Genomic DNA, 27,614 nt, shown 5'->3' with positions numbered 1-27,614 from the left:
GAAACAACAATTGGTGAGGAACAATTTGGATTCATGCCTGGAAGAGGGACTGTAGAAGCAATATTTGCTTTGAGGCAGACGATAGAAAAACATCGGGAGAAACAAAAAGGATTACATATGATCTTTATTGACATGGAGAAGGCATACGATCGAGTACCACGTCAGGAGCTGTGGAGATGTATGAGAGAAAAGGGAGTCCCTGAGAAATACGTAAGAATTACCCAAGATATGTATAAAAGGGCAGAAGAAAATGTTAAGAGCAGTATAGGCCTACCATAAAGTTTCCCAGTAAATGTGGGACTACATCAGGGGTCTGCATTGAGCCCTTACCTATTTGATCTGGTCATGGATGTAGTAACACAAGGTATTAGAGATCAGTCTCCTTGGTGTATGCTTTTTGCTGATGATGTTATACTGTGTAGCACTAGGCAAGAGGTAGTAGAATAGAAGCTGGAGGAGTGGAGAAAAGAAATGGAAAATAGGGGATTGAAGATCAGCAGGAAAAAGACAGAGTATTTGAGATTGAAGAATGGTGAGAATGGGGAAGTTAGTTTACAAGGAGAGAGATTGAAAAAGAGTTGAGAATTTCAGGTATTTAGGATCAACAGTTGCAGAGGATGGTGATCTGGGGGCAGAAATAAACCACAGAATACAAGCAGGATGGAAGAATTGGGAAAAAGTGCGATGGAGTACTATGCGACAGGAAAATAGGGGTTAAGTTGAAAGGTAAAGTACACAGGACAGTTGTGAGACCGGCAATGATGTATGGAGTGGAGGCATGGGCAATAATGAAGACAGAAGAGAAAAAGATGGATGTGGCAGAGATGGGAATGTTGAGATGGATGTGTGGGGTGACAAGAAGAGATAAGATACAGAATGAGGTAATTAGGGGTACCACAGGAGTTAGAAAACTATCAGATAAGATCCAAGAAAGTAGATTGAGGTTGTAAGGTCATGTCATGAGAAGAGATGAACAGTATATTGGGAGGAGAGTGATAGAAATGGAGGTACAGGGAACGAGAAGGAGAGGGAGACCAAAGCGAAGGTGGGTGGACTGTACAAAGGATGACCATCTATCAAAGGGATTAACTGATGATGAGGTGTGGGACAGAGGTAGATGGAGAAAGCTGACCAGTAACATCAACCCCACCTAGAAGTGGCAAAAGATGTAGACAAAGAAATCTTTCTAGTCTTGGGTAGTGCCATAACCTCGGTACCATGGTCTTTCACTGTCTTGGATTGGATTTCTCTTGCTTGAGGGTACACTTGGGCACACTATTCTATCTTATTCCTCTTCCTCTTGTTTTGTTAAAGTTTTCATAGTTTCTTAAGGAAATATTTATTTCAATGTTGTTACTGTTCATAAATACTTTATTTTTTCCTTGTTTCCTTTCCTCACTGGGCTATTTTCCCTGTTGGAACCCCTGGGTTATAGCATCCTGCTTTTCCAACTAGGATTGTGGCTAATAATAATAATAATAATAATAGTAATAATAATAATAATAATAATAATAATAATAATAAAGTAAGCTGTATTTGTATTTTTCTTAACGATACAAAGTTTGAGCTTTTTGTTTGGGATCACACTTTCGGTGAAGCTGAAACTAGCCATAAGACTTTCAGCAAGGTGTAACTGTAGCCGGCTATCTCGCTCACACACACACACACACACAAGTGTTCTATCATCATTTTAGCTTGCAGGCAGGACTTATCAGGGGATAGGTGATGGCAGGCCAATTTGTATAAAGAGCTCAAGTTTTGTATCGTAAGGCAAAATACAAATTACTTTCCAAATTTTCATTTGTTCCAACACTAAATACAAACGCTTTCACTCTTTATTAGGGAGGACTCACTCATTAGGAGGGCAGAGTCCGAACCAACTGGCTGGCTTTTGGCCAGTAGTTTACCCATACGTGCTTTGCACGTAACAGGGAAAGAGCTTGACACCTCGCTAAATTCCATGCAAAGCACGTTTAGCAGCCTGAGCAATATGTGTGATTATATGAAACTAGCAGTGTGACTAGTCTAGGTAAGAATTCTAAAAAAATTAGGAATCTTTGAATCAGCCATATACATTACCCAATCCCACCTCACCAGGAATGCAACAGGTATACTGTATACAGTCATACCTCTCTTCATGAAAGACTCTGCTTACAAAATTTTCAAGCTGCAAAACGAGATGTGAATATTTTTATGACTCACTTTACAAAAAATGTTTCATTTTAAGAAAAGAGATTTGCCAGCCAGGCTAAGAATAACATAGTCACCCATCACAAAGAGTTGATGAAAATGGGTTCAGGCAACAGAAAATGTAGCTGTAGTCTATAATAGGGGTAACTATAATACTGTAGTACAGTACATATGGAACTGTATAATTAGTATATGTAGAGTATTGTACTGTATGTATTGTATTATTTTCCATTCATTATTACACTATGTTGTAATAACAACTTAATTTACTGGTATTAACAGTTAGTTTAGGTATATTGAATGGTTCAAATGCATTTGGCTCTACAGTATTTCATTGTGGTTATATTGTAGCTTTATTATGAGATTTAATGTACTGTTTTGAAGGGTTTGGAACGAATGAGATAATTTGCATAAGAATTAATTTCGTGTTGTGAGGCATTACTGTATCTCTATACCAGGTTACACAAGGGAAATGGTTTAACCTGAAGACAGGTGCAGTTCCTCATTAGAGGGATAGATGAAAGAAAGAAAGCCAGCCATTCTTTATCAATCACTCCAGACTTAATCTCAGTTAAACTCTGGCCTCCACTACCTGCTACCTGTTCATTAAGAAGCCTGTAGTGTTTAAACCATTTATCGTGTATCCACCACTAGGCCAATCAAGAATGTCTCCATGTTCCAGTGGTCACATCTTGCAGGAAGTGAGCAGTGAAGATCGCTCGACGCTTCCACGTGCACACTTTTAGGACCTGTGTCACAGAGTAGGTCTTCTTAAACGCTAGGGTCGTGCTCATGCCTCTGCTCATACCTCTAACATTATGAGCTCTAGGTCACCTCTGCTGACGAGAAGGATCAGGTTTCAATGCCCGGTCGAATCCAAGCTGAGAACATGTTCTTGGTGATCCTTCTCTTGACCTTCCCCGAGCTGACGAGAGTGCTGACACTCGGAGGTGGAGCTCCTGTAGTTCTCTTGAGGTAGCACCTCAAGCTCCTCCATGGCAAAGTAGCTGTTGATTTGGATCATTGGTTACGCTACAAAGACTCCCAATCCGAAAGGGTTTGAATCTGGGATCTGATGCTGCTAGGAATGAAGTCGAGTACTATCTCCCACATTGCCCTGAACGAGAGTTGTAAAAAGACCATGGAATTCGCCGACTCTCTTGGCCAAAGCCAATGGGAGTAGGAAACCTGTCCTCAGGGTCAGGTGAAGATCGGATGCTTGGCCTCCTGGGTTGTAGTGGGCATCCATCAGGGATTGAAGAAAGCAAACCATGCTCCATAGAGAAGGTCTAACTTCCGACTGAGGGCAGGTGGGCTCAAAACTCCGTATGAGGAGAGACAATACCGACACAGAGAAAAAGTTAACTTCTTTCAGCCTAAAGGCAAGATTCAAGGCCGAGTGATACCCTTTCACCACCGAGACCTAGAGGATTTTTATCCTCGAAGGTATCCCAAGACAAACCTCGGCCATTGCTGGAAGTGACAACGAGGGGGGGGAGATTTCCCATCCACTACACCAACCACAGAAGGTAGTCCACTAGCCTGGTAACCAGCAGCTGGAGAATTCTGGAGATATCCGGAACATCATCTTCGCAACTTGCTGCAAAAAGCTTCTCCGTGTGAGATGCTGAAAAGTCTCCAGGCATGCAAACGTAGGGATCCTATGGCTCCATGGATGATGTTCACATGCAGTTGTCTGAGTAGATCTTGTCGTGGAGGGAGTTCTCTTGGAACTTCCATCAACAGCTAACGAAGGTCTGGCAAACCCTCCTGCATGATAACAAGCGGAAGTAAGAGGTTCATTGCTAGGTTGCGGATGATCTTGCCTGGCTGAGCAATCTTCTTAATAGGCAGAAGGGGGGAAGAGGCGTAAACGTTGATGTTGTCCCATCGTTGTTGAAATGCATCCTTCCGTAGGGCCTGGGTATCTGGGACTGGTGAACTGTAGAGAGGGAGACTGTAATTTAGGGACATCGTGAACAGATTCAAAGTCGGGGGAACCCCACAAAGTCAGGACTTTGTTAGCTATTGGATGCTTCAAAGATCAATCGGAGGCCACTATCTAGGTAGCTCTGCTCAGATGTCAGCAAGCACATTCCTTCTGTCAGGAATGCAGCAAGCTGAAAGAGATACTGAGTTGTCTTTTGCCCAACTTAGCATTTCTATACTAAATGCAAAGGTGCTGTGTAAAAGGTAGCGCCTTGTATTGTTCCACGTGAGCCACTACCATGGTGCTGTTGCTTTACAATACCGCTGAGTAACCCATCAGGAACTGATGGAACTGCTGTAGGGCTAGGAAAGCTGCCCTCATCTCAGGAGATTTATGTGACGGTACCAGCATGTGGCCTCCCCCAACTTTCTTTTGATGCATCTGAAAGAAGCATCAAATCCTGGGAAGGGTTGACCCCTCGGGGGAGAATCTTGTCTGTCACCAACCATCTCAGGTATGCCTTCTGCTCAGGTCCCATAGGGACAAGAGTATCTGGAGATTCCTCATGCAGAACCACCTGGAATTTGGTGTGCGTCTCGCTAGAGAGTGGACGTGTTGCACAAAGCTCCGTTAAACACTCACCCTGAGTCGTGTTTTAGCTTTATGTTTCTCGCTTAGAATATCTTATGGAGAAACGTAAGTGATAAGAAACAGTACACTATGTCTATCCCTAACCATTTCTGCCTAATATGTAAAACCACGGATGGAGACCGGAAAAAATGGATAGGATGTGAATGCGATAGATTCTACCATAAGAAATGTGTGTATATAGTGATAGACATCACTGAGAATGAACGGAATCACCTATATTAGTTAAGCCCACACCGCGTAGGTGAAGCCAGACAAGCCAAATTATTAATATAAAAATTTAAGGAAGATGTTTATATGAGAGAGCTGGCCCTAAACGAACAAGACGCAAAAATAGATACTTGGAATACAAACTTGCGGACCTCAGCGCACACGCAGCAAATTCCACCCAGATTACCGACCTCACTGAGAAAGTTGATATTCTTGCCATGAATATGGAATCAATTGAGGCAACACTTCAAACATTGATGAAACCAAAACCGGAGAAAATGACATTTGCTGTCAAAGTTGAGGAAAAAAAATCTGTTGGTAATAAAATCAACAAATACAACTAAAATTACTGAAAGAAAATGCAAGGTTGAACAGGCACTTAAAGACATTCCTATACTTAACACGAGGTCAACTACGAATGGAAATGTTGTTGTAAACTTTGCAGACAAAATGATCAGAGAAGAGGTGGCAAACAAAATTCAGACATTGGTGGCTGACACTGAAACGAGAAAAATTGGAAAACTAAAACCAAAATTAATGATAAGCAATGTGTACAATGCTGAAGATGATGTAGAAATGCTTCGATTCAAAGAAATTGCTACCTGGACCAAATCCAAAATATAGAAGATAAGTGTAATCCTGAAGAAAAATGCTTTGGGTGGGACCACCATGTGCTGAAATGTGATCCTGAAGTTCAGAGGGCTATTCATAATAATGGGGGCAAAGTTTCGTTACGATGGGTACTTGTAACATACGTGATAGATACCACGTGATCACCTGCTACCACTGTCAGAGGTATGGACATTTTGAAAAAGACTGCAAGTCTAAGAATGATGATAAAGTCTGCTAGAAATGTTCAGGAAAGCATTCCACCAAGGAGTGTAATTTGCCAGTGACTAAGTGTATAAACTGCACAAAGTTAAACAAACCAAGTGACCACACAGTAAATTCTAGAGAAAGCAAAGCTCATGACTTGGAATTGAAATGACTTGCAATAAATACTGATCATGGTTACTAAGGATGTCATAAACTGTGGCTATGTAAATATACAATCTGTAGGTAATAAGACTATTCAAATTCGAGAATTGATAAACAAGAAATATTTGGACATACTAGCATTATCTGAAACATGGTTAAATAACTTGGACAAGGCAAAGTTCACTGAAATGACACCCCCCCACACACACCTTCTTTCACATACCGAGAGAAGGTAGGTCTGGTGGGGGTGTCGGACTCTTTATTCATAAAAGTTACTCAAATCTCAAAATGTTGAAAAGAACTACTGTAGTGTAACAAACTTTGAATATATAGAAATAAACTTTACGCAAAAAAAAAAAAAATCAGAAAAATATCCTTTGTAACAGTCTACAAACCTCCGAGAACAAACACTAGTATCTTTTTTGAAGAATTCAGTGCTCTCATTGAGACGATTATCATGGAGGAAAACGAATTAGTTATCTGTGGAGACTTCCATTTTTGGATGACGCATCAAATCCTGACGCTTTGGCATTTAGTGAGTTATTAGAATCATATCGACTAGTGAATAAGGTTGACTGTACAACTACTTTAACCCTTTTACCCCCAAAAGGACGTACTGGTACGTTTCACAAAAGCCATCCCTTTACCCCCATGGACGTACCGGTACGTCCTTGCAAAAAAATTCTATAAAAATTATTTTTTTCATATTTTTGATAATTTTTTGAGAAAATTCAGACATTTTCCAAGAGAATGAGACCAACCTGACCTCTCTATGACAAAAATTAAGGCTGTTAGAGCAATTTAAAAGAAATATACACCAAAATGTGCTGGGAAAAAAGTAACCCCTTGGGGGTTAAGGGTTGGAAATTTCCAAAAAGCCTGGGGGTAAAAGGGTTAACTGGGCATACATTGGACTTAGTTTTAAGAGATGAGATGAATAATATTGTATCTGATATAAAAGTTGAAGAGAAATGTACTATCTCCCCAGTGCACAAACTTATTACGTTTAGTCTACCTCTACAGAAACATGCATTAGTAAAGAAAATAAACTTTAGACATAAATAAAATTTTTCTACAACGACACTCCTTTATAGCACTTGTTGTTATTAAGTCCAACATGTTTTTTCTCGTGTTTACCCTTGGATTTATCATTATTTTATAATCGATGGCCGATTCCCATGATACCCCATCGAAGTTAAGTACTTTATCAATGAGTTTTAGCGAGATTGGGCAGTGTAACCTCTGTTTTTATTAATTGAGAAGTGTTTATATATGAACGGCGTCCCCGTTCTTACCGTTCATGGTTCGGCTCTGCCCTTTTTCTCGTTAGTTCGTCCGTCATTAATATTTGTTCGAACTTTTAGGAGTTTTTTCCTTACATTTATATAGTACACCGTCTTTATGCTTTCATCTAGCATTAATTTTATGTTATCCTATGATATCAGTGTTAGCGTTTCATCAAGGAGTAGGTTATGTTGGTATGCCTGCATTCGTGCATGTTGGTGGATTGCGTCACCTTTGAGATTGTTTCGCTAGTTCTAGGAAGACGACCATCTCACTTATTATTATAAAACCAGTTAAGACTTCTCTTGGGTCGAGAGCGAAGCCCGGCCTGAAACCTACGACCCCGGAGGATCCCTTCGATCCGGCAGCCCTTTCAAGATCGATGCATGGCCTCTCGTGGCATGGTTAGTTTCAACCTGACCTTTCATTAGAAGAGGCCAGCGACCGATCCCAGGGATGAGGTAGAAATTTATTTCTATTTGAACACGATGTTGTGCTGATATTTATCCATATATATACATATATATATAATTTACGGACCTCTGTAGCTCACTGGCTCAAACCTCGGGTCACATACCGAGTCACCACGAATTATAGGATGGAAGATTCCTGGTGCCTATGTGAACTTGACAATTGAATGGAATTATTCCCCATTAGGGGGAAGAGAGAGTGCTAAACCAGATAGCCTCATACAGGGTCTCATTTGTTATGGGCTACCTCAACAGCACAATATATCATCCCGGATGCCTCTAAGCTCCCGGAATTCGTCGAAAGCAATCCGTGGAAGGGGGCCTTGCGCTCTCCCTTCAAAGATGGTATGTTAACCATCGAAGGGTTTGGCACCCGGACTGTAGAAGATTTTGAATCCTACCCGCCGGGTCTACAGTTCCCTCTCTCTGGTTTCGCATGCCTTACCGAGGAGACACTCGTAAGGTTTGACAAGGTCCCCAAAGAAACCAAAATGTACCCAAAGGGGCAAGCTCAGTCCACCTGGGTCCGGCCCTTAAACGAGTGGGAGTGTGTTAACACTACGTTAACACCTCACAAGAGCCCGTACACGATGTTTCTAGTGGAGGAGTAAACCCCTACTCCGTGTGTCACTAAGATATCGGACCTTGCTCAGCAGGCAATAAACGAGGACAAGCCGTTACCGCAGCTGAAGGAAACGCATCCGACCTCCCTCCTGTCCCTGGGGGATCACGATTGCTGGACTAACGCCCCGGCGACCTTCACATCGGGTAAATTAAGCACTGACTGTGCTCCCATTCAGTTCAGTGAGTGGCTACCCAGGCTTCCGGAATCCCTGATATGCCTCGAGCTCGAAGCCTGTATGCGCCTGAGTAGACCTATCAACTCGGCTACAATGGCAGAAAAGACCTCTTTAATGTATGAAGAAGAACCACCTTTTAAGGTCTTGACGAAGTCATTACTTCAAACCTTACTGTCTGATTCCTACGACTTCTTTGCGGCCAGACGTCGTTGCTGTAGGCATGTCTTGTCTGAGGCCACTATCAGACATGAGCCTAACAAGCTCATTAAAGCCCCAGTCTGGAGCTGCTAGGGTCAATCAGAGCCTCAAGGTTCGATGGGCTTAGTCCCCAAGCACAAGTTCGAACCGGCCAGCAACCAATCTCGAGGTAGAAAGAGTTTGAGATCTTTCCATTACTTCCAAACCGGCGGTCCCAACAGGTGGTTCAAACCATCCCGGTGGCACAAGGGAGTCAACCTTTCACTTCGAAGGGTCAACCCCAACAGCAATACGTGCTGGTTCCTCAGTCCCAAGTAGCAACTACCTCCTATGCTACTTCCCCAGCCCTTAGGCCCACCTTTGAAACTCAGGGTGCTTTCCAGGGTTACCAGCGCCCCAGAGGCGCTAGCTCGAGAGGAACTTTTCGCAACAGCTACTCTCGAGGCCGAGGAGGTAAATCCGCAGCAAATCATTGGGAGTTCTCAGGTAGGGGTAGGACTTTACATCTTCCGGAACCGTTGAACGTTCAACATTTGGGCTTTCAGTATAATTTCCAAAGGTCTGGGGTGGAGTTGGATAGAAAGGCCCCCTCCACCAACCAGTTTTCATCAACATCCAACGGAAGAGCTAGTCTTATATGAAAACGATTTATTGCAAAAGGAAGCAATAAAGAAAGTAAATCGTTTGTAATTTCAGGATCACTTGTTCAGCGGGCCAAAGAAAGACTCAGAATAGCGAAGAGTAATCCTAGACCTGTCGCTTCTGAATTCTTACATTTAATGCGACAAGTTTCACATGCTGACCATCTCTCAGGTGCGGACCTTGCTTCTCTGTGGGGCCGTCACCTCCTCTATGGATCTTGCAGACGTTCGTTATCATGTTCCGAAAGCAAGGCATTTTCGTCCGTTTCTAGGCTTCAACTAGGCAAACTGCCTCACAGCAACTACAGAGTGATAATCTCTTACAACAGTTTTGGTTCCAAATCAACTTCGAGAAATCTCATTTGGTCCCGAGGACAAGTTTCAATGGTTAGGATTCAATGGGTTCTATGCTCCCACACTCTGTCTCCCAACAGCCAAGAGGAACGATATAGCAAAACACAATACGTTTTCTCAAAGACAAATTGTCTTCCAGAAGAAATCAAGAGAGAATCCTGGGTGCCCTCCAGTTTGCTTCAGTAACAGATATACTACTGAAGGCCAGACTGAAAGATATAAGCCGAGTATGGTGCTCCAGGAAAACGAGTAATATCGAGACAAAGGGCTCGACTCCAACCAATTCTGAAGAAAAGACTTCAACCATGGACAAAGGTCAAAATCTGGCAAATCCGTTTCCTTACAATATCCACCCCCAAGCTCGTCATTTACACAGACGCCTCCCTAACAGGCGGGGGGGGGGGGGGGGGGGGGGGGGAGATACTCTCAGTACAAGAAAGTCCTGGGACTATGGTCGACAATATTCCGCCAACTTCATATCAATGTTTTAGAGGCCATGGCGGTATTTTTGACCTTAAGCAACCGGCTCCAGCCAAAAACCAACATATCAGGTTTCTTCTAGATAGATAGTGGCGGACGCACTTTCGAGGACAACTCCGCTGGAGTCGGAGTGGTCACTAGACCCAATGTCCTTCAGTTGGATTCTTTCTCAGGTACTGGATCTCCAGATAGATCTGTTTGCAACAAAGTCCAACTACAAACTAGAGTGCTACATAGCTCCCAGCCCGGATCCTCGGGCTTACGCCACAGACGCAATATCATTAGTCTGGAACACTTGGGAGAGAATTTACCTATTCCCACCAATAAATCTGTCGATGAAAGTGTTAGACAAGCTCAGGACTTTCAAAGGCCAAGTTGTTCTAGTAGCCCCCATCTGGCCCAAGCACAACGGGTTTCCCCTTCTGGTGGAACTGGGTCTCCACCTCGACAGATCCCCAATCCAATACTAACACAAGCAGTACAACTCGCTGTGTGTTAGCTTCCTCAAATTCAGAATGCCCTACCTTTCTGGACTTTATGAAATTTGCAGCTCAAGAGGTGCAGATATTGATCCTCAAATACGTTATTTTTAGAATCAGATAAGAGGGGATCCACCCTTCGACAGTATGATTCGGCTGTTATGAAACTTGCCAGTTTTTAAGGGACTCAAAGGTTGAGACGATGACTATGAATCTGACAGTAACCTTCTTCAGAATTTTATTTGAATCAGACTTAGCGACTTGTACTATTACCACAAATTAAGTCAGCCTTGAAGGTTTTACAATTGGCTTTAATATTGCCCTTACAGATTCATACTTCTCATCCATCCCGAGAACCTGCGCCAGATTGAAACCATCAACTCACCCTAGCTCAGTTTCCTGGTTTCTGAATGACGTACTTAAGTTGGCTTCAGACACTCTTAACGAGACTTGCCATTATATTCCATTGGTTAGGTAATCCTTGTTCTTAATGAACCTGATTTCTGGTGCCAGAATATCAGAACTTTCAGCCTTGTCTAGAGATCCAGGTCATATTGAATTTCTCTCGTCAGGGGAAGTACTCCTTTCCCCTGACAAAAGATTTTTAGCGAAAATGAGGACCCCCAGGACAGACGGTTCCCCTGGAAGATTGTCCCACTTCCGCAGGACCCATCTTTATGTCCAGTAACACTCTGGAAGCCTACTTAAACATATCTCCCGTTCAGTCCTCGGGGCCCTTACCCATTAGAGAAGGTGAAGAACCATCATCCTGAAAGGACTCAGACAGAAGATTCTGCATTTCATTAACGGGCTACCTAGAATCATTCCCACATCACTCCCTCACGTCCATGATATATGAGCTGTAGCTACCTCAGTTAATTACTATGAACTTCACTGGACTTACTAAATATACAGGCCGGAAGTCTCCAACAGTATTTAAACGCCACTGCTTAAAACCTCTGGAAGCCTTATATTTGCTACAGTGGCAGCAGGGAATGTGATTCCTCCTGAACATAGTGAACCTTAATCAACTATGTCTTGCTATCCTCTTACCTGTTATTTTGGATTTTATTTTACTTCCTCAGGTATTGTTCCAAGATTTGGGACCATTTCTCTGGTACTATTTCACTGGGCGGCACATGTCGGAGCCCAGAAAAGGGATTTTGACGAAGGAAAAATCTATTTCTGGGCGAGAGACCTGTGCCGCCCAGTGAACCCTCCCTTGACTTCCCTCCCAACATGGGCCCCAAACCTTGGGTGCTATGAGGAGTGACGTCACTGGCGTGGGTTGGGTTAGTGGTAGTAGTGTTGATCGGCACCTCGCTGTGGCGGGGATTTTGAAGAGGAGATATCTAAATAGTGCGAGACCTCTGGTTGTGAATTATCACGCCCCAGTATTTTATACCGACACCTTATATAGGTGAGCGAGCTGGGTTCAACCTGGCATTCCTATGCTTTTTTTCTCTGGTAATATATAGCAGTTATATTCCTTAGAAATAGTGCTCTAGGAGTATTTCACTGGGCGGCACAGGTCGGAGCCCAGAAATAGATTTTTCCTTCGTCAAAATCCCTTTATTGAAGAAGTTACAAAGAAAATAAGTAATGCTATCAACATTCCCTGTGATCATGATGATCAACGTCTGTTGGGAGTTAAGTGCGTTAACAGTCTTACAACCACTTATAATAAAGTGAGTAGAAGTGAATATGATACCTTGTACCCACCGATGGAAAAGACTACTGTATAACTGTAAAAGACCAATCTCCTTGGTTTGATGGAGAGATTTTTGTGAAAAAAAAAGTGAAAAAAGATGTAAAGAAAGAAAGTGGAATAGGTTAAGAACTGAAAGTTCTTTGGTAGAATACAAAACTGCTACGTGTCAATATAACTACCTACTAAGAAGGAAAATAAGTGAATACTATAAGAGAAAGATCCTTGAAGCAGCAACAGACATAAATAAGTTATATTGTCTTCTAAATGGTATAATGGGAAATGTAAAAGAAAAGAAGCTACCACATGGACTAGGATATAATTTTCAAGGATTCTTTAAAAACAAAATTGAAAATATAACCAGGTCATTTGTAAATACTCAACATCAGATTACTGATACACCAGGCACACAGACAAAATTAAAAAGATTTAACAACAGAAAACAAGATGACATCACCAAGATTATCAAATGAGCAAAGGAAACAAACGGCGTGATCGATCCTATGCCAATATCTGAAGTAATTGGAGAGAGAAACATTTCTATTCTAGCCAAAATAATTATGAGAATAGAAAATGCAAGCATTGATGAATGTAAGTTTCCCAAACCTGAGAAAATGGCTAGTCACAACAGTTCTGAAAAATGCACTGGACTACCAAGAATTAAGCTTATATAGACCTATTTCGAATCTATCCATTGTTTCAAAAGTGCTTGAATACATAATTCTTGAATAACTAGTCAGTCACTTAGAAGTAATAGAAGCTTTGCCTGACAACCAATCTGCTTACAGAAAACTATACTCTACAGAGACAGCCATCTGCTCTGTTGTAAATCTGCTGGAAATGATGGATGAAAATAAATGTGGTTATTTAATATTGCTCGATCTCAGTGCTGCTTTTGATACTGTTGTGCATGAACTGTTACTAAATGATCTACGGTCCATCGGCGTTGAAGATCAAGCTTTCAAATACCTAAAAGGCTACTTAGTTGGTAGAAATTACTGGGTACAAATTGGAAACTCTTATTCATCACATGAACCCTTAAACAGAGGGGTACTCAAGGGGAGCGTACTTGGCCCAATCTTATTCTGCATCTATACTATTGGTCTATCAAAAATACTACAAAGGCATGGTGTGAAGTTCAAACTATTTGCGGATGACACACAAACTTACTTCTCCATAAATGATATAGATGATACTACTGAAACTCTAAACCGAATTCTTGATAGTGTTAGAGAATGGATGACATTTAAACAACTAAAATCAAATGAGAACAAAACTGAAATTCATGGTGGTGGGTAAGTGAAACAGCATGAGAAACTTGGGTGATATTCAAATGAACATGGGACGGGGAAAGCAGCCGTCAAAGTAAAGTAAGTAAGTACCACTGAAGAGGTTGGATTTGTAGGAGTCCTATGTGGCTTAGATGTTCCAGAGTCAAACAGTGACCTATGAGATGTAACCAATGCTGGCTGGGCATGTCTCGTTGAAGGATGAGACTTGCCACCTTCTTACTCCTCTAGGTCCCGTCATCTAAGGAAAGACTTTCTGCAGGCTGGTGATGATAATTAGACCTAGGCATACTCATCTCCAATAAGGAAGCAGGGATTACTTCTCGAGATTTCCTAAATATTCAGTCTCGGTGATAAAGAAGAGAACCCATAGTGTCTCTTAGGATCAGCTAGTCGTCTTTGGAATCTTGGAGAACAATGCCCATCCTGTAGGCCCAGGTTGACACTAAGGTAAAGACTCTCATGAAAACCTGAGGTGCCATCAAAAAACACAAAGCACCACCCCTTGAACTAGTATGCCTGTGTGAGCCTTAGATACTTCTTTGATGACGGAAATACTGGTACAGTATCTGGAGATTGCATCCTAGGGGTCCAGCTTGCACCCAAAGACCTGTGATCTTACTGCTTGTTTGACCGAATTTGCTGTTGAACAAACTTATTCCAGAAGGAGATGTTGAAAACTGGAGACTTGTACATGAAGAAATAGACTGTAGAATCTCGGAGATCCTTTGATGCAACACGTAGTCATGCAAAGATGACGTAACACCTGAATCCGGATATTTGGATTCGCGTAGAATACAGCATAGAGTGACCCGCTATCACACCTTAACAGGTGGATGGAAAGATTAGATGAGCATGCTTCTTAGTGGCTGAGCTGCAGGTTCTTTGCTCCAGTAGGTAACTTTGGTCTTTTGGAGAGGCATGCGAGCGACTGGTGTTCGCGTAAGCCCTTGCAGGGGAAACAGCTCTTCGTTCAACTTGGATCACCTGTTCATAAGCCGGAGATTCGTGTAAGTCGATCCCCAATACTCCTGCGGGAGTTTGGCGAGGAGTTCCGTGCGATCCAATAAAGGGGATTCGCTAGAGGGACTGAAGGAGGCCTGACCGTTGGACGAGGCATCCTCGCAAAATGGCGAAACTGAAGCCTTGCTCGTCTGAACTTCCCCGGGAGTGTGATGAGAGCTCCTGGGGGGGAGCCAAGGTTGGAACTGAGCGAGTTGAAGTAGCAGGACGATGGACACTTTGAACTCACTAGGTGAGAGCAACATCTGCTTTACACTCTGACGAGCCACGCTCCGTGGGACTAGAGAGAGGTACGGGTGAGACCAGACGCCTTCTCGTAGTCTCGTAGTCCCATGTGGTGGAGACCACTCCAGGAGGACATAACCCACTAACGGGAAAGGTGTCCCTCGAGAGCGACAGGAACAGGCTTCGAACTTTTTCCTCCACTGCCATCTGAGCGAACTCAGAGCCTGGGGGAGAACCACCATTAACATGCTATGCTGGAACTGCAGGCGAAACACTAGGAGAAGCCAGAGACTGGACTGAGTAGACTGCGACAGACACGTACGCTAGAGATTCCTCCGCTACGAAACCTTCGGAGCCTCTGGGAGGAGGATGAAGGCCAATCTCTGAGGAAGCCAGTGTGTGCTTCCTTTATGCTCCCAGCTGCAACAGCTATAGCAGACCTTCCTTCCTTCGAAAGGGGACCAGCGATACTCATGGAAGGTCACACCTACTAAAGAACATCAACAGAAAAGGATTCCCGTGGAAAAGGGTGGCGTCACCTCGCTAGGGGAAGCAGTGGTGTCCTTCAAACGTAAGGGTAGTCCAGAAGTTAAAAGGTCACCACTCCTGCTCAGTCAATCCCCTGGGGAAACTGATCGAGAAGGAGCTTCAGGAGTGGAAGAAGGAAGTCGAGGATTCTTTAACTTCAAGGATGACCCCTAAGGAGAAGAATCCCTCTCAGACTTCTTATACCTCCTACTAAACCTCTCCCACTGGGAGGAAGACCACTCCCTACACTCCTCACAGGTGGAGTCCTGGTTACAAGGTCATCCTCGGCAGGCCGGGCACAGAGAATGGAGGTCCGTCTCGACCACAGACATGAAGGTACAGCACTTGCGTCCTTCAGGCCCAGGACAAGTCTGCATGACGACCAGGAAGAAGAAATACACACATCTTGAAAAGAGAAAGCAAAGAAAAGATAAGTTTACAATGGCCAGTCAGTATGGACAGTGGAGAGGCGAACGTCCACTCTCAACCGAGCTAAAAGCAAAGGTGACGAAACAACACCAGTGCGTGTATGTGAGCGGGGTAGCCAGTACTACACTCCCACCAACTAGCAGTGGGGTAGTTATACCTCGCTAAAAGTCTTATGGCTAGTCTTCCAGTTTTGCCGAAAGTATCTAATAAAGACCAAAAGGGTTTGTATTAGTGACAGAACAAAGGGGGAGGGACTAAAGGTGAGTGAATAGAGTGACAGACAGAACACAATTAGGCTGGGTCCTACAGTGTGTCATAAAAGTCTTATTGCAGGTGATACAGTACAACCTTCAGGTGCTACGCTATCAAAGTAGTAAGGCATTTGTTAATCATTTTCTTCCTTGTTCATAGAGATAATACTAAAGATCATATTTTCCCTCCAGGGAAGCATACCTTTTGGGCGACAGCTTCTGCATTATGGAAAGCCTCCAAATGTCGAGGTAAGTAAGCTGCACTCTGAAGCTCTGTCTGGGTGAATAAAAAAAGAGAACATTTGCTACCATAAGGATTGTTTTAAAAGTAACTATGGAACTTCAATAAATATGAAAAATTAGGAAATAATTTGTATTTTTCCTAAATATACAAACTTTGATTTCTTTACAGTGGAGATATATTTCGGCGACAGCTGAAACCAGCCAAGTAACTTTTAAACAAGGTGTCACTACTCACCGCTAGTTAGTGTGGGTAGACCTGTCACCTCTCTCACACTCACACTATCAACAATACAGCACTTTGATATTGCAGGCAGGACTTCTTGGGGGTAAGTTTATGGCCAGAAAAGTATGTGTAAATAGCTCAAGGATTGTATAGTTAGGAAAAATACAAATCCTTTCCAAATTTGTCATTTTCTGGCACTACAGTATATACTAAACCCTTTCACTATCTACAGTGGAGACTCGCCATTAGGTGGGTGAAAGTTCCAAACCTACTGGCTGGTAACTGTCTCCAGGGTGCTACTCTGGTGCTTTGCACAAGCCGTTTTTTTAGCACCCTGTCACTCAGCTATCTCTTGAAATTGTGGAGAGCTTAACAGCCAGAGCAATTTGTGCTGTGTTAGAACTAAGCATAGTGACTTAACCATGTAAGATCAATATTGAAGCTAAACATGACAAATTCGTAGATAATTTGTATTTTTCCTAACGATACAAACCTTAGCTATTCATTTAGGGGTATTACTTTCTGAAAAGCTAAAATGACGAGCCATTAAAATTTAGCGAGGGTTAACTACCCCTACTGCTAGTTAGCAGGGGGGTAAGGGGGGGTAGCTTACTACCGCTCCCACTCACACACCAGTGATTTAGCTCACTTTGCTTGGAGGTAGGACTTCAAGGGGGATAAGGCTGGCGGGCAAGTTTGTATAAATAGCTAAGGTTTGTATCGTTAGGAAAAATAGAAATTATCTACGAATTTGTCATTTGTTCCGTAACTGGAATACAAACCTATGCTATTTATTTAGGGGTGACTCACCCATTAGGAAGGGTGGACGTCCCTGCCAATCTGGCTTTTGGCTTTACCCAGGGGCTCCTTATCTGAGTACATTAATACTCAAAATAAGGAGTCCCTGTGCCTCGCTAAAACCTTGCTAAGCAAGGTTGCAGCCTACGCAAGCTTTGTGTTGAGACATTTAGAAATGTGACTGTCTAGGTAAAGTTATTCTGAGTCTTTTTGTAGGAAAAACTATTGTAACCAAGACTTTCCAATAGCACCTTGCCAGGGTATGGGGATGCAAAAGTATCAGGTAAACCATGCTCCCTTGTATACCTAGTACACAAGGGAGCATGGTTTACCTGCAGTGGTTTGAGGTCAGCTTATGCAGAGAACCCAGGATGCTGCTTTCCCCAAGAGAGGGGAGGATGAAGAAAAGAATAAGAGCCAGTCAAATCTTTTCATTCACGCACACTAAAGCCAGGTAACAGTGCCCTCAACCTTCTGCTACTTGTCCAATAAAGGGCTTGAGGTATACAACCAGCTGTTGTGCAGCCACCACAGAACCAATAGAGATCGTATCAAGTTCCTGTGGGTCACGTCTTGCAGGAGAGAGGTTGTGAAAGTCACCTGGAGCATTTACACCCTAGCTTGTAAAACCTGCATCACAGAGTACTGTAATCTGCTTAGAAGGGCCAGGGGCATAGCTATGCCCCTGACATCATGAGTCGACATGTTGGATGAGGATCTGGATTCAGGGCGTAATTGATGACTCTGTGAATCCAGCAGAGATAATGTTTTAGTGATCCTCCTTTTGTCTCTCCCAGTGCTGATGACAAGAGAAGGAACCCGGGTGGGCTGTTGCCGTTCTCTTGAGGTAGAGCCTCATACCTTACCCCGGATACAGTAACAGATGATCTGGATCATCAGTTACCGAGTGGAGACTTGTGTAGAATCCGTCACCTCTGGAGACTGTGTCTGGCAACATACTCGGGGGACAAAACTGAACATTCCCTTTCACCCTTCTAATTAATGGGCGATGTCGAAAGAGACCATGTAGTTTCTCGACTCGTTTGTCCACTGTCAAAGTGTGTAGGAAGACTGTCTTCTAGACCAGGTGAAAATTTGTTGCCTGGTGAAGTGGAACGTAAGGAGGTCTCCTTAGAGACCGGAGAACTTGATCCATGTTCTAAGAGGGAGGTCTTAATTCTGATTAGGAAAAGGCAAGTTGTAAGTCTGCACGAGTTAGGAAAGATCTTGCGATGAGGGGATGTCCCATTCCTTTCAGTTTGAAGGCGAGGCTCAAGGTTGAGTGATCGTCTTTACCTGCTTGTATATACTTGAGGATTCTGCTATTGCTGGAATAGTTATCGGGTGGAGAGATACGCTTTCCCATGACACCAACCACAGATGACGTTATACTTTGCCTGGTAGACTGATGCTGAGGAATTCCTCAGATATCTAGACAACCTCTTCGCAGCATATTGTGAAAAGCCTCAGTGAGAGAGAAGGTACTGGGTAGTCTCCAGGCGTATAATCATAGCAAAGCTATAGCTTGTGGTAGATGTCGAAGTGTGGTTGTCTGTGACGTGAAGAAGGTTCTCTTGGAGGCTCTATCAGGAGCTGCAGAAGGTTTGGAAACCGTTCTGCATAATGCCATAGAGGAGCTATGAGAGCCCTTGAGAGGCTGACCGATGTTCTAGTCTTCTTGAGTACCCTTCTCCAGACAAAACAGGGACGAGATGTAAACGTCGTTGTTGTGCCCACCGTTGTTAGCATGCTTCTTGCCAGAGAGCCTTGGGGTCTAGGACTGGGGAGGAGCGGAAGCCTGAGGTTCAGGGGCGTTGCAAACAGAACCCTAGTTGGAGAACCCCGTAAAGTCGGGACTTTGTCGGCTATAAGGTGATCCAAAGACCATTCGGTACACCTTATCAGATATGCTGTGCACAGATTGTCGGCGAGCACCTTCCTCTAGTCTGGAATGAAGCAGGCTGATAGTGGTACCGAACAGACTTTGGCCCATCTTACTATTTATACTGTTAGATGGGAAGAGGCTGCAAGCAAGTTCCTTCTTGTTTGTTGATGTGAGCCTCTATGTAGTGTGTGGTGTTGTCGCTCATCACATCACTGAGTGGCCCGTTAGGAACTGATGGGGCTGTCGAAGGACCGGAAAGTTGGCCTTCATCTCTTAAGAGATTTAAGTGAAGGTTCTTTCGGACTCTGTCCAGAGGCCTGAGGTCGTGTGGTGCAGCACTATGGTCCCTCCTCCTTTCTTTTGGTGTGTCTAAGCACAACATCAAGTCCAAGGGGTGGGGAAGGATGAGAAGGTTATACTACTCTGTAGATTCTCGACTGACACCCATCCCCCGAGGTTCGTCTAAACTTCTGGTCCCATAGGGGTCAGAATGTCTGGGGAATCGAAGGCCTGATTCCAATCGGACTCAAGCCGCCCCTGGAGAGAAAAAATATTGAAGCAGCAGTTGGAGGCTAGACAGGCCAGAGGTGATAGGTGTCCGAGGAAAAAAATAGTCACTCTGGCCTGGGAGTTCTTCTCATTTTGAGAAAGGGTCTTGTGACTTTTCTACGCCTGTCTTTGATGAGAAGGTTTTGTGGAGATTCGTGTCTAGAATCATTCCCAGATACACCAGTCTTCTGAGAGGGAAGTAGGGAAGAATTCCACAGGTTTACCTTGATCACCCGATCTTGGTAAAAAGACTTCAGAAGTTCTGGTGCTAATGCAAACTTGCCACCGAGTCTGCTAAGGTCAGTCAGTCGTCCAGAAACGGAGGAGACAGAAGCCGATTCTGTGAGTCCAGGATGGGTGCTAGGGAAAGACCGAAGCACAGTACCCTGAACTGGTGTTTCTTGTTTGTCTAGACTGAATCTTCAATCCTTCCTAGAAGATGGATGGTTTGGGCCTGAAAGTATGCGTCCTTTAGATCCAACGTGCAAATGAAGACCTGTGGTCTTAGCCCTTGTCCGAACTCCAACATGGTGTGGACATTGACCCAAAGGGACAGCTCCTTGCAGATTCTTTCGCATGGGAGATTGTTGATGCTGGGGTCTTGACTCATGGCGTAAAGAATGGGAAACGATACCCTGTATAAGGATTCTTCCCTGGGAGAGAACTCCTTTAACTGATAGAAGTAAGGCAACACTTAACCCTACCATGCGCCCTGATGGGATTGATGCTATTCCTTAGAGCAGCATCAATCTGCCAAATGTTAATCAATGGTTAACGGCCGGGTATCGTGGTTACTGTGCAGTTGGAGTGCTCACAATTAGTCACCTGTCGACAAGCCGCTGATGGGGGCTGTCTATCATTTGCCAATCACTTTAGTGGATTGGTGTGATGGTGAATGGCGAGTAGCAAGAAGTGTGTTGTATGCCTTCTGATCTAAGGAACCACGGGCAGAGGTTGACTAGTAAGTCCGAGTCACGAACTGCTGGTGAACGGTGAATTGTCGATGATCGGTGAATCGGCGATCTGTGAGCCAAAGATGGTAACTGACAGGCAGATGAAGGCTGTCTGGTCAGTTAGCCAAGGAAGGTTGGTGATTAATGAGTTGGTAATCGACTTGGAGAGCCCTGAGAGACAGCAGAATGGTTTAATGAGTCAGTTGGTGATGGTGAGCCATTGATGATCAGCGATCGATCACAGATCGGTGATCGGTGAGCTAAAGATCAGCAAGCTGATGATTGGCTGGTTGCAACGTTCAAATCGTGTTTGCTGATGGTGGTACTGTCACGAAAAACTCCTGAAGACAGAGGGACCAAGGGTTCCCCGTGAGGAGTCTAGACCGATGGTAGATGCGTTTGATTCCCCTTTTGAAGATGGAATCTTCGGGATCTTGAACCCTTCTGTGAAGCCTCTTCCTTCTTTTCCTGGCGGCCATGCTGTAATACGTTTGCGGGGAGAGGAATGGGGCAATGGTGACCTGTCAAAAAGTTTTCATTCTTTTTGCCTATTGCGCGAGTGCGCAGGAGAGTACTGGAGCGATGGCGCACAAGATGATGCTGGTGCTCAGTTTCTGCAGAAGCGCAGTTTTCGGTGAATGCGCAGGAGAGCACTGGCGAGCAAGCAAGCACTGGTGTGCATGCAAGCATTGGCTCTTTGGCAAGAGCTGGAGCACTGGCGAGCATTGGATCTGAGAGCGTTGGTGCGCAGGTGAGCGCTGGCTCTTTGGCAAGAGCTGGCGCATTGGATCTGTGAACACAACTGCGCAGGAGAGCGCAGGCAAGCACTGGTGCGCAAGTGAGCGCTGGACCTGAGAGCAAAAGTGCGCAGGAGAGTGCTGGCGCGCAGTAAGACACTGTGTCGGGTGTTGTGCAGTCTCCCTGGAATGCGCAGAACTTGCGCGTAGGAGAGCACTGGCGCGCGCGCGCATGAGTGCTGGCATCCGCGGAAGAGTGCTGGCATGCGCGGAAGAGTGCTGGCATGCGCGGAAGAGTGCTGGCATGCGCGGAAGAGTGCTGGCATGCGCGGAAGAGTGCTGGCATGCGCGGAAGAGTGCTGGCATGCGCGGAAGAGTGCTGGCATGCGCGGAAGAGTGCTGGCGCGCAAAAGACTGCTGGCGCGCTCGCGGGGAAAACTGGTGGCGCACGCGGACGAGTGCTGGCGCGCGCGGAAGAGTGCTGGAGCGCTCGCGCGGAAGACTGCTGGCGCGCGAGAGACTGCTGGCACCCGCGCGATACAGCTGGCACCCGCGCGAGACAGCTGGCACCCGCGCGAGACTGCTGGCACCCGCGCGAGACTGCTGGCACGCGCGGGAGACTGCTGGCACGTGCGGGAGACTGCTGGCCCGCGCGTAACACTGCTGGCCCGCGCGTAACACTGCTGGCCCGCACGTAACACTGCTGGCCCGCGCGTAACACTGCTGGCCCGCGCGTAACACTGCTGGCCCGCGCGTAACACTGCTGCCCCGCGCGGAACACTGCTGGCACGCGCGGAACACTGCTGGCACGTGCAGGAGAGAACTGGTGCGCAGGCAAACGCTGGTGTGCAGAGGTAGTTGGCACTCTGGCGCGTAGGACAACGATGGCGCAAGCGAGCGGGAGTGTGCTGGAGTGCAGGGGAACGCTGGCGCACGGGAGCGGGCTGGAGTGCAGGAGAACGCTGGGGCGCAGGAGATTGTTGGGCAAGCAGGAGACCGAAGTTGCGCAGGTGATCGTTGGGCAAGCAGGAGACCGAAGTTGCGCAGGTGATCGTTGCCCAAGCAAGAGACCGAAGTTGCGAGGGTCGGTAAGTCAGCTGGTAGGACGATCAGGAACTGGGATGTGCCATTTGAAAGGGCGAACATCCACCAATGGAGATCGCGAACGATCAGAGTCCAGGACCGAAGTCCGCAGACTAGCTGCAGCGTCGTCAGATGGTCCAGGAACAGATGACGCCTACGAGGGTCGGTGGATCAGCAAGCTGCCCTACAGCAGCAGCAATGCTCTGAAGAGGAGTCTCTATGAGTGGCCCCTCTCACTAACGAGAGAGGTCATCACTTCGCAGGAGAGACTTGCCTAAGACTATGCTCCACCCCCGAAGGAAGAGAGACTTAGCAAGGGGGGAGTGTAGTCTAAGGCGAAGACAGCAACAGCAGTTGGAGGCGATGAAGTGATGAAGATGCAGGAAGTTCTCCCTCGGAAGGGAGAAACAACCTCACACCTGGGGAGGAAAACTCTCCCTCGGGAGGGAAAGCTGTCCAACCTCTGGAGACGAACCTCCTGGTAGCGCTCTAAGACGATCTGACAAGAGCGCTACCTGAGGAAGCCTAGCCGGAGCTAGTTTCTCGAAGATGAAGTGCTGATCAGTGATCAGATGTTGCCACGGGCGTACTTCTAAGAGAAGGGATGACATCCATGATGTCCTCTGAGGGTCGGCAGTGACAGCAGATTCCCCAGGAATGAACAGAACAGCTCTGCTTCATCGGCACTCTTAGTCAAACGAAGAAAACTGCATCGTTAACTAAGGAAAACTAAAATAAATCACGTAACAGAAAATTCCCTCGGGAGGGACACCTAGTCCACGACGGGAAGGGAGAGCACCGAGGGACAAACATAAAATAAGTACTGCGCCCTCCCTTCCCCGGTCGACATCGCCGGGAGAATGGGAGCGGAGAGTAACTGTAATAAAACAAGAATTACAATTATTTAAATTAGCTAAAAATATTCAATAATAGGAAGAACCACTGATCCTCTAAAACGAAGTATTCGGCACAAAGAAGCTGAAAAGTTAAATTACAAACAATTATAATTTCACTCAAAATAATTGAGAAAACAATCGGAAGCGCAACCTAACCCGCGAACGGGAAAGGTGCTCCCCACATTAGTACACTGTCGGAGGCCCATGAAAGGTGAACGGCCTTTAGAAGAGAAAGACCATAATCAATCTCTGAGAGGCCACACTCCCTTCGCTCAGTAATCCATATGTTTCCCGTAGGAAGAGGGAAAGGCGAAGACAACAGTTGAATGAGGAGGGTCCAAACGATGACGATTCCCCTGCGGCGGTGGCTGAGTCAATGGCAGGTTATCCGCCGACGGGAAGACCGATAGACAAGGGGGAAGAGGTCGGAAGGGAAGGTTCCCCGGCCTTGCACAAGGTCTTGAGAACCTGTCGTATACGTATTACACGCACAGCGCAAACACTGAAACGGAAACTTACAACATTTCTATATATATATATATATATATATATATATATATATATATATATATATATATATATATATATATATACAGTATATATATATATATATATATATATATATATATATATATATATATATAAACATTAAGAATGTTTTCATATATATATATATACTGTATAAGAAAAAGTAAGTTCAAAGACAAAAATTTATGGCAGTCCAAAATAGGCGAAGAGGAAGAGCGAATACAACCGATCTCCATCCGAGCCAAAAGTAAAGTGAGCTAAATCACCGGTGTGTGAGTGGGAGCGGTAGCAAGCTACCCCCCCACCCCCAACTAGCGGTAAGGGTAGATAACCCTCGCTAAATTTTAATGGCTCGCCATTTCAGCTTTGCAGAAAGTAATACCCGTAAATAAATAGCGTGGGTTTGTATTCCAGTTACGGAACAAACTAGTTACCAAGACATTGCCTGATTTTGCCTTGCACAGAAATTGAAGAGATAAAAAATACATATCACAGGCATCACACTTACGTAAATTGTCATGAAAATATATAGCATGCTCATTCTAAAGAGACTAGAGAGAAACACTGATGAAGAGCTGAGAGATGAAAAAGCAGGATTTACAAAAGGGTAGAAGTTGTACTGACCAAATTTTAATTTCAAGACATGTGGTGCAATGTGTAGAATATAAAAATTCACTTTTGGTGGCATTTGTGGACTATGTAAAAGCCTTTGATAGTGTGCAACAGCCAATTATGTGGAGATTCCTGCGTTATTATGGAGTTTCTCTTAAAAACTGTATGAGATTTTGATTAAGTCTGTTCATGAGCATAGCAAGTGCAAAGTTAATGTTAGTGGACTTATCAAATGAATTTCCATTGAACAGTGGAATACTCCAAGGGAATGTGTTGTCACCTATGTTTTTTATCCTCCTCATGGATTTTGTAATGCATAGAACAGTTGGGGATGGTGGAAAAGGATTGGACTGGATTGGCAACAGGAAATTAGCTGATCTAGAGTATACTGATGACACTGTCCTTATTAGCAGAACACCACACGACTTGCAAAGCTTGCTTACCGAAATGCATGAAATATCTCATGAGGTTGGACACAAGATAAACATAAGAAAGACAGAGATGATGAGAACAGAATATGCAATGGTGGATGAAATATCATTGTAAGGAGAAAGGATTAATGAGGTGAAATCATTTAGATATTTAGGAACTATGATCTTTAATACCGTATCTTTAGAATTGGAATTTAATGATAGATTGAAAAAAGCTAATCAGGCAATGGCTAGGTTAAGTCAAATTTGGAAATCAAATTGCCTGAAAATACATATAAAAATCAGGCTATACAGTTTATAATTTTAGTGAGATCAGTGTTACTGTATGAACACGAGTTGTGATATGACAATGAAATAATATCCAACAGATTTGGTAGATTTGAGAACAAAGCCCTCAGAAGAATATTGGGAGTTAAATGGCAGGATTGGATTAGAAATGAAACTATACGAGATATTACTTGATTGCCATATGTGGATGAGATCATGGTGAGGGGTATATGGAGATGGTTTAGGCATGGTCTTCGCACTCCCCAAGAGTGATTAGTTCACCAAACTTTCAACTGGGCTCCACAAGGCACTAGAAGAGTTGGAAGAACCAGCCTTACTATGAAGTATGAAGTAGGAAATGATGAATGGAGAAGTATTGATTTAAAAGGTCAAGATAGAGACAACTTGCGAAATCTAACCAAAGCCTTTTGCGTTAATACGCATAGGAGATGATGATGATGATGATTAACCCCTTGAGGAAAGAACTGTTTGGTAATGTTAGTGTTGTCAATTGTATGAAGACAGAGGGGAATGTGTAAAGAACTATTCAGTGTATGTGTAGGCAACGGATAAAGGAGCCGTAAGCAGAGAGAGGGATGCAATGTTAACTTCCTGGCCAGTCAAGGGACCCAATAATTCTCAAGTAGCTGGTGCCCTTGCCAACCTACTAGCAGAGGTGTGAGCCCTAAAAGGAAGGCCACTGTACTCCATTCTTATGGAAATGGGCTTGGACTCTGGAAAATCTTTCCTTTGAGCTGGGTGTTCGGAAGACGAGCACCAGTTCTTAGGGACAATCTTTGTATCCTTCCTTTCCCACAGACGGATGTTAAAATTTACCAAAAGGGAGGAACTCTCGTTCCTCTCAGATTCCTTTGGCCTTGCGCCTCAGGAGGGAGCGGGAGGAGGAGCTAAAACTTCCGCAACTGGGGCGACTTGATCCTGATGATTCAGATCTATAGGCGAGGGCCTATAAGTGTACGTAAAGGAGACCCCTCTGGGAGATCACGGACCTCTACTAGTCCTGGGGTGCAAAGAATCCCCTGAAGGAGGAGTGGGTGCTTGCTGACTAACTTCCTATTCTGAAGCTTGATGGGAATGATGCCTAGCCTTTCCAACTCAAGATACTGACCAGTATTGGAAGCCTTTGTACTCAGGTATTACCTGAGCAAGAACTTGTCTAGCAGAACTGCTATGTCAACGGAAGGACTACTCCTCTCCAAGGAGCTTAAAACCTGCAATGGAATGGAAGGATTGTGGGTCGTTCCTAAAACTGTCTGTTGTACTGCTTGCACAAGGTCAACGAACCATGGTGAATCCTTCGGGAAGGTGATGGTACTTGAAGGTGCAGCCCTGGAGTGTTTCCTTTGCTAAGGTGGAGTGCCTAGGAAAGGTAGAGCACAACCGGACAAACCACCTACCCCATTTCATGCTCTGTTTCCCTAGGGAGGTGAGCGTGCTCAGCCTGCCTGTCAACCTGTGTTCGGGCTCTCACTACTTACCTAAGTAGAGTGGGAAGCCGGGATGGTAAATGCTGCCGTAGTAGCATTACCAAAAGTGTGTGATCGCTGTTCCCCTTGAGATGAAGGGGATGAGGGGAGTGCTGGTGAGACATGCTAGAGCGTGCACTTGTGACAGTGCGTACAGATAAGCTAAGGTCTACCTGTTCTTGGTGTCTCACCACCTGTGCGTAACACGCTGATGAGCGCTCTAGCATGGCAGCGCTTGCCTGTGAAGCGCGCAGGTGAGCTAGCCCCCTACGCATAGCTCTTAGGGGAGCACGTTAGCGAGGTAGCCCTCATCTCTGGAGCGTGAAGACGAAGATTTGCACGCAAGCGCATAGGGGATGGCAATCTCGCTAAGGTCAGCATGGCACGTAGTTGGCAGAACGCGAAGACCTTCGTTAGGGAGAAGAGCTCGCTCACCCACCTCGATAGGTGGCTGGGTGCGCAACAGTGCACAAGACTCCTCCAGTAGACTAGGATCTGCGTTTCTTCAAAAGGCAAGCAGCCTTACTTTCTACTACGTGCGCACATATTCGCACGCCAGGGGGCGATTAAGGCTGGGCAGTTGTTGCGCACAGACAGAACACTAGGTTCTCCCTTGTGAGAGGTCGAAAACCCAAGTACAAGTTTTGTAAAACTTGACCCTGCAAAGCGACGAATGCTTTGCTGTGTCCTACATACACAATGGTGAGGGGCACGAACTGCAAACAGCCACTTAACCCCAACTTCGTCTAGCTCCAAAGAGCTAGAGAGAGGCATTCCAACACATACTTGCGGAAGCCCTGGGTGGCG

General features: G+C 44.9%; 1 protein-coding gene across 3 annotated transcripts in view; it reads right to left on the bottom strand.

Moving 5' to 3' along the window:
• The window catches only part of LOC137621496 (uncharacterized), an 81,566-nt gene that overhangs the window by 37,558 nt on the left and 16,394 nt on the right, over positions 1-27,614 (bottom strand). For all 3 annotated transcript variants that reach the window (XM_068351846.1, XM_068351847.1, XM_068351848.1), the window contains exon 3: positions 16,318-16,392. In XM_068351846.1, the coding sequence (XP_068207947.1) occupies positions 16,318-16,392 (75 nt within the window). The remainder of the gene's footprint in view (positions 1-16,317; positions 16,393-27,614) is intronic.

Source organism: Palaemon carinicauda, chromosome 28 (genome assembly GCF_036898095.1).
Source record: "Palaemon carinicauda isolate YSFRI2023 chromosome 28, ASM3689809v2, whole genome shotgun sequence".
NCBI classification, from domain to species: Eukaryota; Metazoa; Arthropoda; class Malacostraca; order Decapoda; family Palaemonidae; genus Palaemon; species Palaemon carinicauda.
This window is presented reverse-complemented; position numbering and strand designations above follow the sequence as displayed.